Source organism: Podarcis bocagei (assembly GCF_964188305.1).
Source record: "Podarcis bocagei genome assembly, chromosome: 12".
NCBI lineage: Eukaryota > Metazoa > Chordata > Lepidosauria > Squamata > Lacertidae > Podarcis > Podarcis bocagei.
Window position 1 is genome coordinate 43,655,583 of NC_138137.1, and position 12,715 is coordinate 43,668,297.

The 12,715-nt window shown below is 41.7% G+C and overlaps 1 protein-coding gene across 3 annotated transcripts in view; it reads right to left on the reverse strand.

Moving 5' to 3' along the window:
• PARD3 (par-3 family cell polarity regulator) overlaps positions 1-12,715 on the reverse strand; it is a 549,815-nt gene that overhangs the window by 112,930 nt on the left and 424,170 nt on the right. For 2 of the 3 annotated variants that reach the window (XM_081163478.1, XM_081163477.1), the window contains one exon: positions 1,277-1,528. The exons of the other annotated variant lie outside the window; for it this stretch is intronic. In XM_081163478.1, coding sequence (XP_081019604.1) covers positions 1,277-1,528 — 252 coding nt within the window. The remainder of the gene's footprint in view (positions 1-1,276; positions 1,529-12,715) is intronic. 3 annotated transcript variants of the gene reach the window in all.

Here is a 12,715-nt window from a genome sequence, read left to right on the forward strand (position 1 = left end):
TGTCTTTACCTGCCCTACACCTGATCCCATATGCAACAAGTGGTGTGGGTTGACCCAAATGACTTCATGGGCCAATTGGGGAGGCCTGGCTGGCCTGTGGTTCAAAGGTTCCCCAGCACTGCTCTAGTCTGTAAAAATACAAAGTCATTCTATAGTGTCAGGCCATTGGGTCTATATATTCCAGTACTGTCTACTCTGATTGGAAATCAGGGGAATCTTTCTTTGTATTGTCACCTTTAACTGGAAATGATTGAGATTGGAACTGGAGATTTCTGAATGCAAAGCATGTTTTCTATTGCCTCTGCCCACAGAGTTCTTACAAATTCTTAATCTTTATATATCCTGACTCCCTTCACTTCTTTTTTCCACTCTCTACTACTACCCCTTTGTTTAGTTTTTATACCTTCTATATCTTGCCTGTCTTCTTTTCATGTGCATGGCACTGGATTTGGTAAAACCTGACCTGCCTAGAAGTGGCTGTGAACAGGAAAAAACATTTCTTTCCCAGTCTTACAGTTCAGCTTGGAATATGAGCAACAACAATGAAAGAGTATCTTTATTACTTTGAGCTTAGTATGAATTGTTACTAGCATATCAATCATAGATCAAATTAAGTGAAGGTCCACAAACAAGCTTAGCAGCAACCTCTAGTATGGTAATCATTAAAACAAAAAACCCATTTTTTTAACTGGGCAAGAGGGAAATTAGGAATTGGGTATGGCTAGGTTGTCAGATCTAAAGCTTAAAGATTAAAATGTGTTGTTCATTGCAGGAATTGGTGTGAAACGGTCAAAAGGCTGACAGAGAGACCCACCTTGGGGTCAAGAAACAGTGGCCTAAATAATTCTGTTTGCACCCCTTTTCCGAAACAAAAGCAATATTCTCCCAGGCACTGGCCCAGAAAACCAAAGTCAAATGCTACCCACAAGCACCACAGCTTATTACTAGAACTGCCAATAATTGAACCAGAAGCTGTTCCAAGTTTGACTTTAATTTGAATTATACTAAACAGTGCAATTTGGATCCAAAAGCATTTCCAGGAGATGATGAATTGTGTTAGGATCATCTGAAAAGATTGTACTGCTCATTCCATTATGACTTGATTTGTGTGAATTCAATATTTTTCTCTACAAAGGCTTTTAAAAACCCATTAATAAAATGCAGTTCTGGCTTTACAGCTGATGAACAGTCACCTCCCACAGCCAAAAATAATAAAATAAAATAAAATACAAACCAGACATTGGAAGCAGAATATTGACTGCAGCCTGGTGCCTACCTGTCTGCAGGTGAAGACTTGGAATTGCGTGCTTTCTTTACTTGGGCATATAACGCTTCAACCGTTGGCCCTTCCCTAGGGCTCTGTGGTCTATTGTTCATTGTGCCACTATTTATGGAGGAATTATATGAAGCAATTCCAGCATACATTGAGTCACCATCGCATCCAAAAGTCCTGTTTAATTCTTGGATCTCGGCATAATCCCGTTCCCGAGCTTGTCTCTCGCGAAACTCTCGAGTCTTGGCTTGAATTCTGGAAATGAGAAATAAGGCTAGAAATATATTTGAAAGCTGGGTGCAAAAAAGGCTTATATTCATGGGTAAGTAAAACCTACTGGGGGGATCACAAAAGTGCTAGAGTGCAGTACTTAAGAATCATGGGGCTTTAGCCAGAGTTGAACTCCAGAGTACATTTCCTAACTCTTTAGAAATTTTGTGGATGGGGAGACACATATAACATACGTAACTCAAGGTTTGCAAGTTGCAAGCAGCACAGCAGTGTTTCCATGTGACCATACTGATGGCACCAAATACCTGTTTGGGTGTTATTCCTCCTGTCCTCCTTCTCCATGGGCTCATTATACTCATTATACTCAGGCCAAAGACCCATCTAGCTCACCATCCTGTTCTCACAGTGACCAACCAAATATCCAAGAAAAGCCTGGAAACATAACCTGAATGCAACAGCACTCTCCTTACAAGTGATTCACAGCAACTGATATTCAGATACTGCCTCCAACAGTGGAATTGAATATAGCCATTGTAGAGGATTGTTTTAGTTTTATTATGCTGTTTATTTTAGCATTGGAACTCCCTTAGTCTGAATATTCAACTTGCTTTCTCATTAAGGTAAGATGCTGTCACTCAAATAGTTCTTACCCTGCCATATGTGGCTTGCAGATTGCCTCATAAAACTACAAGTGCTTTGATTCTGTTGCATGTGGTAATTATTAATCATTGGTGTTTGTATGATGATGTATTTCACACCATAATGATATCACATTGCAACCCAATGCTTTCAGTATCCTTTACCATTAAAAGCATATGATGGAGGTTTTAATCTTATATTTAATCTAACTCTGCCCTTCATCTATTCACAGATTATTTAATGCTTTTTAGCAATCCCGCTTTATGGTTTCTATAAAGAACTCGTAAGAATATCTCGGAAGGCTAAAAGCTGACGTTATATAAATCAATAGAAAACTTTCCATTGACTCGGTGAGGATAGCATATCATTCATTCATTGACTGTGTAAATATCTCATTGACTGTATAAATATCTCATTGAGTAATACCTATAATTAATAAGAAAATAAGCATCTCCACATATTGCAGCCACATTTCTTCTGTGAATTATGTATTATAGACATTTGAATGTAATTTAGATAATGTTTAATACAGTAGTATTATGGCTAGAAATATTAGCCATTCCCATTCAGAAACTACACATTTTGTTTTTTTAGGTGCATTACTAATATCTGCACCTGCACATGGAAAGCGTAGATCTGAAAAGAATGTATTTTTAAATATTGTGTATCATACAGGTACACTTAGAAAAATGCATTTTATCAGGACACACTATATGTGTCTATTGTCTACTGCAGGGGTAGTCAATCTGACATCCTCCAGACATCACTGAACTACAATTCCTATCATCCCTAGCCATTGGCCATGATGGAATTTGGAGTTCAACAATATCAGGAGGGCAGCATGTTGGTTCCCCCTGGAGTAGACAATAAGAACAAATAGCACAGATCTAAGCTGATACAGCAGCCCCCTTGGGCACTTTACCATGTGAGGCAGCAACACAAAATTCCCCCGACTGCATTTATGGGTAGGGTGGAGGTATAAAATTGGTATGAAAGCACACAGGCAGCACCAAAATGACTGGAGGCGTAAGTAGTTTAGAAATGCATGTTACAGCTTGACTAACGCTACAAATCAGAGACACATGCGGAGAATTCACTATCCCTTTGATTATTCAGATAATTGCCGCTGCCTTTAAAAATTAGAGTAAACATGATGTTTAAGCGCTTTTAGCTGCAAAGTATTAGACTCCTGTAGTGCAAGTTGGATAATTTGATAGGTTTTCCGGCACTGTTAAATTTAACAGCAATAAGAGCAGCTCACTTCCAATAATTGCGTATTAGAATGAATCATCCTTAAATGGTTATTTGGTATTAAGAGGGTCCCTCATCTGCTGTGGCAGGGAGAGGAAAGAGTTGTAATGGGTGTGCCTTTCAAGACTTCAGATCTATATCACCCAAAGCCAGGCATAGGCAAACTCGGCCCTCCAGATGTTTTGGGACTACAACTCCCATCATCCCTGACCACTGGTCCTGTTAGCTAGGGTTGATGGGAGTTGTAGTCCCAAAACATCTGGAGGGCTGAGTTTGCCTATGCCTGCCCTAAGCCCTGCAAGTATGGCGTGGTCAAATTGGAGAAACCCTGTTTCTGTTTTATAAGCTATCAGTCTTGGCAGGCAGACCAACAAACCTACCATCACCACCTGCCCAAAAGAACACACAGTATTCTTGATGCTCTAAAAAGTATATATTATTTTTTACCTAGAAAGGAATCTGTACTTTGGTCATGACTGCTTGGCTATATTGCATATCCTGTTGTTCTTTCCTCACAACTATCATAAACATACCAATGTGACATGGAAATAGATCAGCACTACTAATCCTGTAAACTGTCCTGACTCTGCAAAGAGTAACTGGGTGTGAATGGGTTTAGTGAGTACTTTGGATGTTGTAATGTACCAAGCCACAGTTTGTTAGGCATGTCGCTCAAGAGAAAGGGCTATTCCCCTAAATCTTTATGTAAGATCACAGGAACATGTGAAGCTGCCTTATACCAAGTCAGACCTCTGGGCCATCTATCTCATTATCATCTATACTAACTAGCAACAGAGCTGCAGGATTTCAGACAAGGGTCTGATGCTGCAAAAAAGCACCTGTGAACTTTTACATCTCTGTTGGTACTGTGACATGTGAAATGCAGTGCAACTATGAAAATCAATCAGCTTTCAACTAATTGCCACCGTTAAAGCCTTGAATGATACATTTGAATAAACTAATCTAAGTATCAATGCAGGCTGCTCATTTTGTTGGTGTTGCTTTTTAAGGCAATGGACCACTGGAAATTTAAAAGCGAAAGGACATTACAGAGAAGACTGAGAGCTAGGATGGATTACATGGCCCACAGATATTTGTTTTTCCTTAGCTGTCAAATAGGGTGGTCCATGTACAAATATATGTGTCAAGTCATGGCCAAAGTGCAAGTAATAGTGTGTTGAGTAGGATTCAGAAGACTATAACAAAAAAACATTACTGCACCAATTAAAAATACCAAAGTGAGATATCAGTTCGTATTTACAGTCGATAGAGTTTCTACTCCCAAATCTCTTTGTCTAGTCTACAAGTGCAATGAAAATATTTTGCTCTGAAGAAACAAAGTGTAGATTTCCCAGTAAAAATATTATGGTCTCATTGGGAATTCTGGAAATACACCAGAAGAGCATCCTGCTGTTGAAGCCCTGACTCCATCTGATATTTTAATAGCTCCAGATGGCCTTTACTGGAAGACAACACTCTCACTATTCTTTTATCATGACCCCTGAGGTCACAAATGATCTGCAAGGATGGTGCTATTGTCCTTTCAAGAGTACGTTAGTATGCTTCCCATTAAATCTTTGCTGTTATTTGACCATACTTTCACTGACAAAACAAATACAATCAGTTTTCTCAAATGGCACTATATGCAAAATTATAAGAAATGTGTTTTTCTGGCTGTTCCACTATAGTCCACGTTAAAGTGAACAATGCCATTTGATGCATTTTTTCATCAGGTGGTTTTCTAACGCAAACCACATGAGCAATCCCACCTATTTATGTAAGAATGTTGGCCCTGAAAATAAAAATCTAAGCGCATTAAGGTCCATGTCTACCAACTTTAATGGATGTTCTAAGAACAGTGAGCCTATTGTAAGATTCATTGCTGTGAAATAATTAATATTCACATTTTTAATGAATTATTTGTCCTTTGCCATTGTCATAAATAAAGCACTCTGGATTTGCATAGACAAAAATATTAAATAAACTAATGCTCTAAATAAAGTAATAAGGTTAATTTCCTTCCTGCTGTCACTAAATTCATGTTAGCAGCCTCTCTTCAGCTTGACATCAATTAATGATTTTAATTCCACACTCTTGTCACTGTGCTCACTACCCTTTCCTCTAATTAAAATGGATGATGCATGATGAAGGGAAAACACAAGACTTCTGTTCTTGTAACATTTCTATTCATTAGTATACTTTTTTACAGCAAAAGGCTTGTAGCTTTAATGGCACTAAAGGAAGATGAAGAAAGGCTGTATTATCTCTGAGAGGCGTGGGCTTTAACACCCTTAAGGGGAACAGACAATACATAAAATTACCATTGTTGGAGGACCAAGTTCTCCAGAACAAGATATCAATACAGTCTATTAATTAGTATGCATTATCTATTAATAAATGTGTACATGCACATATACCTTTAAATGTATGCACATTCTATTTCATGATTATACTTTGGGTGTTCACAATCTAAATAAATGCAATTTATTGTGACATCTAACACTAAGTACTATTGGGCAAGAATGTGATGATTTTGCTGTGGTGATATGACATTTATATAGGACAGTCTGGTGTGACGAGAAAACTAAGGAATGCTGGTTTTGTAAAGAGAGAAAAGAAGTTTTTTTTACCATTTATGGAGTTATGGTAGTAAATGTGACTAATTAAATTTTCCAGAAAGATTAGATTCTTCAGTATGCTTCTTGAACAATGTAAACTTGAATGTCCCCATCAACATACTGGGTCTCAGGAAATCTTCATATTTTAACTATGGCAAGAATTCTGAATGCCAAGTCTTGGAAGAACTTAAAAAATATATAATTAGGAAGATGTGGGAACAACTGGTGGCTATAATGCTAAGAGATTAAGGAAAGATAGCAACCCTACTGAATACATAGAGGTCAGTAATTTAGTATATGAAAAGAGATTTAGGAATATTAGGAATGTTGGATTGATTATATGCTGCTGTAGGATAATCTGGTGACAGTGTAAATGCATACTTGAGAAATAATTTCATTCCAAGATGGTGCAAAAGGTAAGATATAGGCAATTAAAGCATTTTACTGTAAGTTATTTATATTTATTTCCCAGTAGTGATGTATGGAAGTGAGAGCTGGACCATCAAGAAGGCTGATCGCCGAAGAATTGATGCTTTTGAATTATGGTGCTGGAGGAGACTCTTGAGAGTCCCATGGACTGCAAGAAGATCAAACGCATCCATTCTTAAGGAAATTAGCCCTGAGTGCTCACTGGAAGGACAGATCGTGAAGCTGAGGCTTCAATACTTTGGCCACCTCATGAGAAGAGAAGACTCCCTGGAAAAGACCCTGATGTTGGGAAAGATGGAGGGCACAAGGAGAAGGGGACGACAGAGGACGAGATGGTTGGATAGTGTTCTCGAAGCTACCAGCATGAGTTTGACCAAACTGCGGGAGGCAGTGGAAGACAAGAGTGCCTGGTATGCTCTGGTCCATGGGGTCACAAAGAGTCGGACACGACTGAACGACTAAACAACAACAACAAATTTATATTTAACTTATGTTCATTAATTAATTTTGTTAAATGTATATACATGTACTGCATTGCATCTTCAAATCATAGTGCATATACCCACATAGTTTCTAGTTATTTTGTTTACATGATGGGTGAGTAGTCATCACCTTGACGTGCAAGAAGGTCTCACTGTGTTTTAGGTCCCTACTGCCTTAAGTAAGTAATCTGTTGCAAATATAACTTCCAGCAGAGACTGTGAAGCTTATAACTTTTAAAACCTCACTAAGAGTTCCTTCTGGTTCCAAGGGAGAAACTTTTCTCACATCACTTTTCAATTCAGAGACAGGCTGATGACAAAAATATCATGGTACAAATTATTTGGAAAGACTACTGTACTCCTTTTAGCCATTTATAATACATTCTTAAATATAGAGTCCTAATGCCATCCTTACAACAGAAGAGTCTTGGCAATGCATAATACATTTAGAAACCAAGACTGAGAATCTTTGCTGCAGTCATTTTCAATCCCATGAGCTCCTAGACATTCCACTTGGCAAATTTCTGTCTCCACTTTCTTCACACTTGGGATCAGAAAGACCCACAAAACCAGTGCGGGGAGCTCCCCCTTCTGGTTCAGGAGCTGTGAAGGACAGAGGCTGTTTTCATTTCAGCACTGATACCCACTGACTAAATTTGCAAAGAGAAGGATACTAACAGATTCACTTCATAAATGTAATCTTATTTGACTAAGAAGCAAAAGGGTAGCAATGTTTTGAAATAAGAAACACCAAGGGTGGTTGATTTGTTTTTGTTTTTTCAAAGGATGGCTCACATTTAGACATGTACAAATACAACTGTTAACTTATGGAGACTGATCAATCTAACTCCCGAAGATCTTTGCAAGTCAACAAAGTCAGGAGCTCTTAAATATTTTAAAACAGCATTTCATGAAAACCCCATCATGACCCCCTCCAAAATCTAGCTATCCCTGTAAGTAATGTCATTCTAACTTGCCCTTGGGAGCTAACCACTGGCAACATGATTTTTTCTGTTCTAAACCAAGACAGCCAATAGTTAAGCGATTAACAAGTAAACATGCATTTATAAATAAATATCTAAATTGTATTATCATTGTTTAATTAATACACACTGCCAAAAGAACTGACAGACAAGGATGCATATCTAAGCTGTACAGAGATTATAAATGTTTGAAATGTAAGCTTTTGCGCCTCTCAAATCTCTTCTTTAGGGCCTTTCTGGAAAATCAATTTTTTTAGTGTGATAAATGTGTAGCGGTTTTTCATTTGTTGCATGGGATCCAGACATTTTCCCTTAAGGAAGCAATTCTGTTTCGGTAATGTCACAGTTTCCCCCGCATTCAAGCCACAATATATTGCTGCTTGGAGAATGTAGCTCTTTTCCCAGTTAGCAGGCTGCAACAGACTGCAGTCTTGAATATGATTCACGGGCACCTATTGCGTAGAATCCATGACATCACTGATGACAGGGAAAACTACCATTATGTTTCTGCCATGCTATGATTTGGACTCTAAATCCTTGAAAGTGGCTTCTTTCAGGAGCTGATGTTTACAAGTATGGAAAAACCTTGTTTGCTTCATGCTGCCTCTTTCTCAGTTAGCAAGTCTTCAAATTTTGCCTTGAGATTCCAGCAAGAATCCTTGCAAAGATTAAACTGAGATGGGAGTTGTATAACCCTGTGCTGTTACCCCCTCTGCAGGCTTAACACATTCTCTCTGTCTCTGCTGAATATCTTACTATATTGCACTTAATAGGGAATGACATAATTGCATAATTAAGGGAAAGGGTCATATATCTGTGGCAGAGTATCTGTTTTTCCTAGTTTTGCCTACATGGTGATCAAATTGCTATCATTCTATCAATACAGGTGCACTGACATATATGTGTCATGTGTAGAATGCAATGTACTACTGTACTTTAAAAAAAAATATCATATTACTTGAGTATTATTATAGGACCATACCTTATTTTCATTGGCCAGTATCAGGAATGGAAACTTTATCAGCCATGTTTGATATTTATATAATATAAATAAATATAAAGGGGGTAAAGAAATATTTACTATATATTTGGGCACACTTAATACATAATCTCCTTTCCTGAAATAGCTTCCTTTTATGTGGGTTTCAAGGATACACCAAGATTGGCTGAAGGAGTCTTGCTTCATACAAGATGGGATTCGTAATAAAGCAGTGGGATACTGTATAAAAATGGCAGTCTTAATTCAATTCGTTCAATGGAAAATTAAGCTACATTAATTTGCTTGTCTTCTAATCAATGTGAACAAAATACTTTCAAGACTTCAAGCAAAATACAATGCAAGCAAAACACTATTAAAATTATAGAGTCAGGGCAAAATAATTTTATATAATTGTGGCCCTGATTGATTTTTTAATGGAGCATCCACTTGTTCTCTGACCCCGGTGGACTTTCACTGCATTTTGGTTCTACACAGCAAATTCATTACACCAAACCTAGCTCCCCCGTGCCTTTCATAATTAGAGCAAGCAAATTTGAGATTAAGTTATTTGTGTGTCTAACAGCACAGGAAGAAGCAAAAACAGAAGTATTTCTAAAAACAAGCTACTGTCTAAATTGAAATGTTCTACTGGATCCCTAATAAATTTTTCAAGGATTGCCCCAAGTTTCAGCCACAGAAATTTTTTATTATACTGTTTTACACTCCTTGCTTCTCCTAACAGCAGTAAGTTTCAAGGCAGCCCTTTTAGATGGTCAGTTTCCTTGTGAGGAGCCATTTAAAGTCCCCTTAATTATATACTATATTTATTCCAAGCAGTTTACAATGGGTTGGATCTTGACATATCTTTTTTCTGATTTGTTCTTTTTAGAATAATAATGAGCTATTGTCAACACTGTTATTTTTCTTAAACAATAATCACGCAATAAAACGAAAGAGAAAAACATGAGAATATAACAATCATAGGCAATTTACATTGGTAAACACATTAGTAACTGGCACTGTAGGAAGTGGGTTGGAAAGAAACTCCCAACTTCAAAGGAAAAGGGAACAGGTAGCATAGATAGGAGATCTCAAGACCAACAGCTCCCCTGCAATCAAGCAGGCCCAGTGAATGTATCACTAAAGTAATTATTCCAGCTGGAATATGCTTGGTACAGGAACAAAATGTGGGAGTCAATTTATGTAAAATTATCCATATATATATATATATATATATATATATATATATATATATATATATATATATAGTTAAGACACAGACATGGCTTAATATTTAGGGCTGCTTTCTCACAGTACAATTTTGGATGTGCCCATTACACTGAAGATTTGTAAACTTAGATATGTAACTGTCAGAGCTGCTTGAAGATCCTAGCTCACAGAGGATCACGCTAGCCAGCGATCATTAAGTAAAAGTCTTTATTGAATTACAGTTTCCATTCTCACGCTGCTGCGCGCAAACTCTACGTCTAGTAGCTAGATCGGCGAAGCTCCGTCTGAGTCTCCGCCCCGTGTGCACCAACTTAATATCCTAGCCTTGCTCCACCTTTTCCGCCTGACTGTCCTCCTCTGGGTCCCTCTACCCCCCGGGGCTTCTTCCTTCCGGGATTCTTCTGACGCTGACCCGGACCCTCCTGCCTCCTTGCGCCGGGCTTTAGGACCTGGTTCCCTTTCGGGGCTGCTTACTGCGCCGCCTTCCTCTGCATTTGAACTTGGCGCGCGCGCCCAACCTTCCACTTTCCTCTTAACCGTTTCTTCGCTCCCCGATGGAGGTGTGGCCACTCCTGACTCATGCCCTCCCTCCTGTGGTGAGCTGCCAGCGCTTCCCCCCTGGCTCCCTTCCTCTTCCCTGCTTCCTGGCGGTGACGCTGGTCCCGATTTCCAGCTGCTCCCCCCTGAGTCCCCTCTGGCTCTATCTTCCTGGGGTGCCCCCCTTGCCCTGGCCACTGGTGCTCCTTTCTGTGAATCCTCTGATTCACTAGAAAGACTAGGAGATCTCGGGTCGTCGTCATCACTCATCTTTTCTTCTGCCTCCTCCCCTTCGCTCTCTGTTTCCTCCCTTGCCCGTGCCTCTGCTCCTAAACCCCTGACATCCATCCCCCCCTCGAAGCCCCCCATTCCCCCCTCCCCTCCTTCCGGTGCTGGAGCTGGGGGCTGCTGTTGCAAAGGGACGAACGTCGGATATCGGTCGCTTCCCGTGGCGGGCCTCCATCTGAAGTCTCCCGGGTCTTCCTCCCTGCTCTCGTCGACGACGGTCACCTCCGCTTCCATCTCTGTGCCGCCGTGCTCGAAACCAGGGTCGTCCCCGAAAATGTCCATGTCCGTCTCTCCCTCACTTCCTCCTGGCGGCGTTGCTCGTCCTGAGCATTCCAGCCACTTTCTGCGGAACTGCTCCTCTGGCCTATCGTCCCACCAATACGAGGGTTCTGAGGCGGATCCCGAGGGTGACCCCTCCGGGGAACGGACGTCTCGTGTCGGTTCCTCGTCCGAGTCGAACCCCCGGAACGTGCTGGCCGAAAGCGTGGGCGTGAAAAGCCAGTCGTCGAAAAAGTCTGCTGGCATAGGTCTATGTGGGAAGAGGGCATGAAACTCGTCTTTGAGCAGAGGTTCGTCTAAGGCGTAGCCCGGCACCCAGCTGTTCGCACTGGCCGGGGTGCCCTCCTTGGCGAGAAAGTATTCTACCCCCTCTTCCCCCCATCTGGAGTCCAAAATCTCCGTGACTTCGTTGATGCGCTCCTTCTGTGCCACTCCCGCGTGCCCTGTTCTGTCTCTGGCCGGACTCGGCGCCGTTCCGGGTTCCTGGAACCTGTGCGGTGCCTTGTAGGGAGTGAGCACCGATCTGTGGAATACCGGATGCATTCTGGAACCCTCCGGAAGTGCCAGTCTGAAAGCTACCGGGTTGACCTGCTCTTCGACTTGGTAGGGCCCCAGTTGTTTATGCCCTAGTTTCTTCTTGGCCAACGACCTGGCCGGCACTGCGTGGGCTGCTAACCAAACCCAGTCTCCCACGTGGAGCTCTTCTCCAACCCTTCTGTGCTTGTCTGCTTGTACCTTGTATGCGTGCTTGGCCAGCTCCAGGTGGCGCCTCAGCTGATCGTGGACTTCCTGCAGCTCCGACGCGAACGCATCTGCTGTCTGCGGCTCCCCCTCCCCCATTCTTTCCAGTCCCAGGAAGGTTCTGGGGTGCCTCCCGTTGTTGGCGAAGAACGGCGTGACCCCCGTGGACACGTGCTTCGTGTTGTTGTAGGCGAACTCGGCAAGCGGCAGGTAATCCACCCACGTCGCAGGCTGTTGATTTGCATAACATCTCAGGTACTGCTGCATGATGGCATTGACCCGCTCCGCTTGCCCGTTGGTCTGCGGGTGTCTCGCCGACGCCAGGTTGATCTTGACGTTCAGAAAGCCCATCAGCTTCTGCCAGAAATTCGAGATGAACTGCCGCCCCCGGTCGGACAGAATAGACCGTGGCAGACCGTGAACCTTGAACACGTGGTCTATGAACAGTTTGGCGGTTTGCTCCGCCGTGGCCACCTTAGCACACGGAATGAAATGCGCCATCTTGGAAAACAGGTCCACCACCACCAGCACTGCCGTCTTGCCCCTTGAGCTGGGCAGATCCGTGACAAAGTCCAGGGCCACCCTTTCCCAAGGTTCGACCGGAGTTTGCAGCGGTTCCAACAGTCCGGCCGGCGGTTTGTGCACTGGTTTGGCCCTCTGGCAGGTGTCACACCTCGCCACGTAGTCTGCGACCTCCCCTCTCATTCCAGGCCACCAGAAATCCCTGGCTACTAATTCCACCGTCTTCTCCTTGC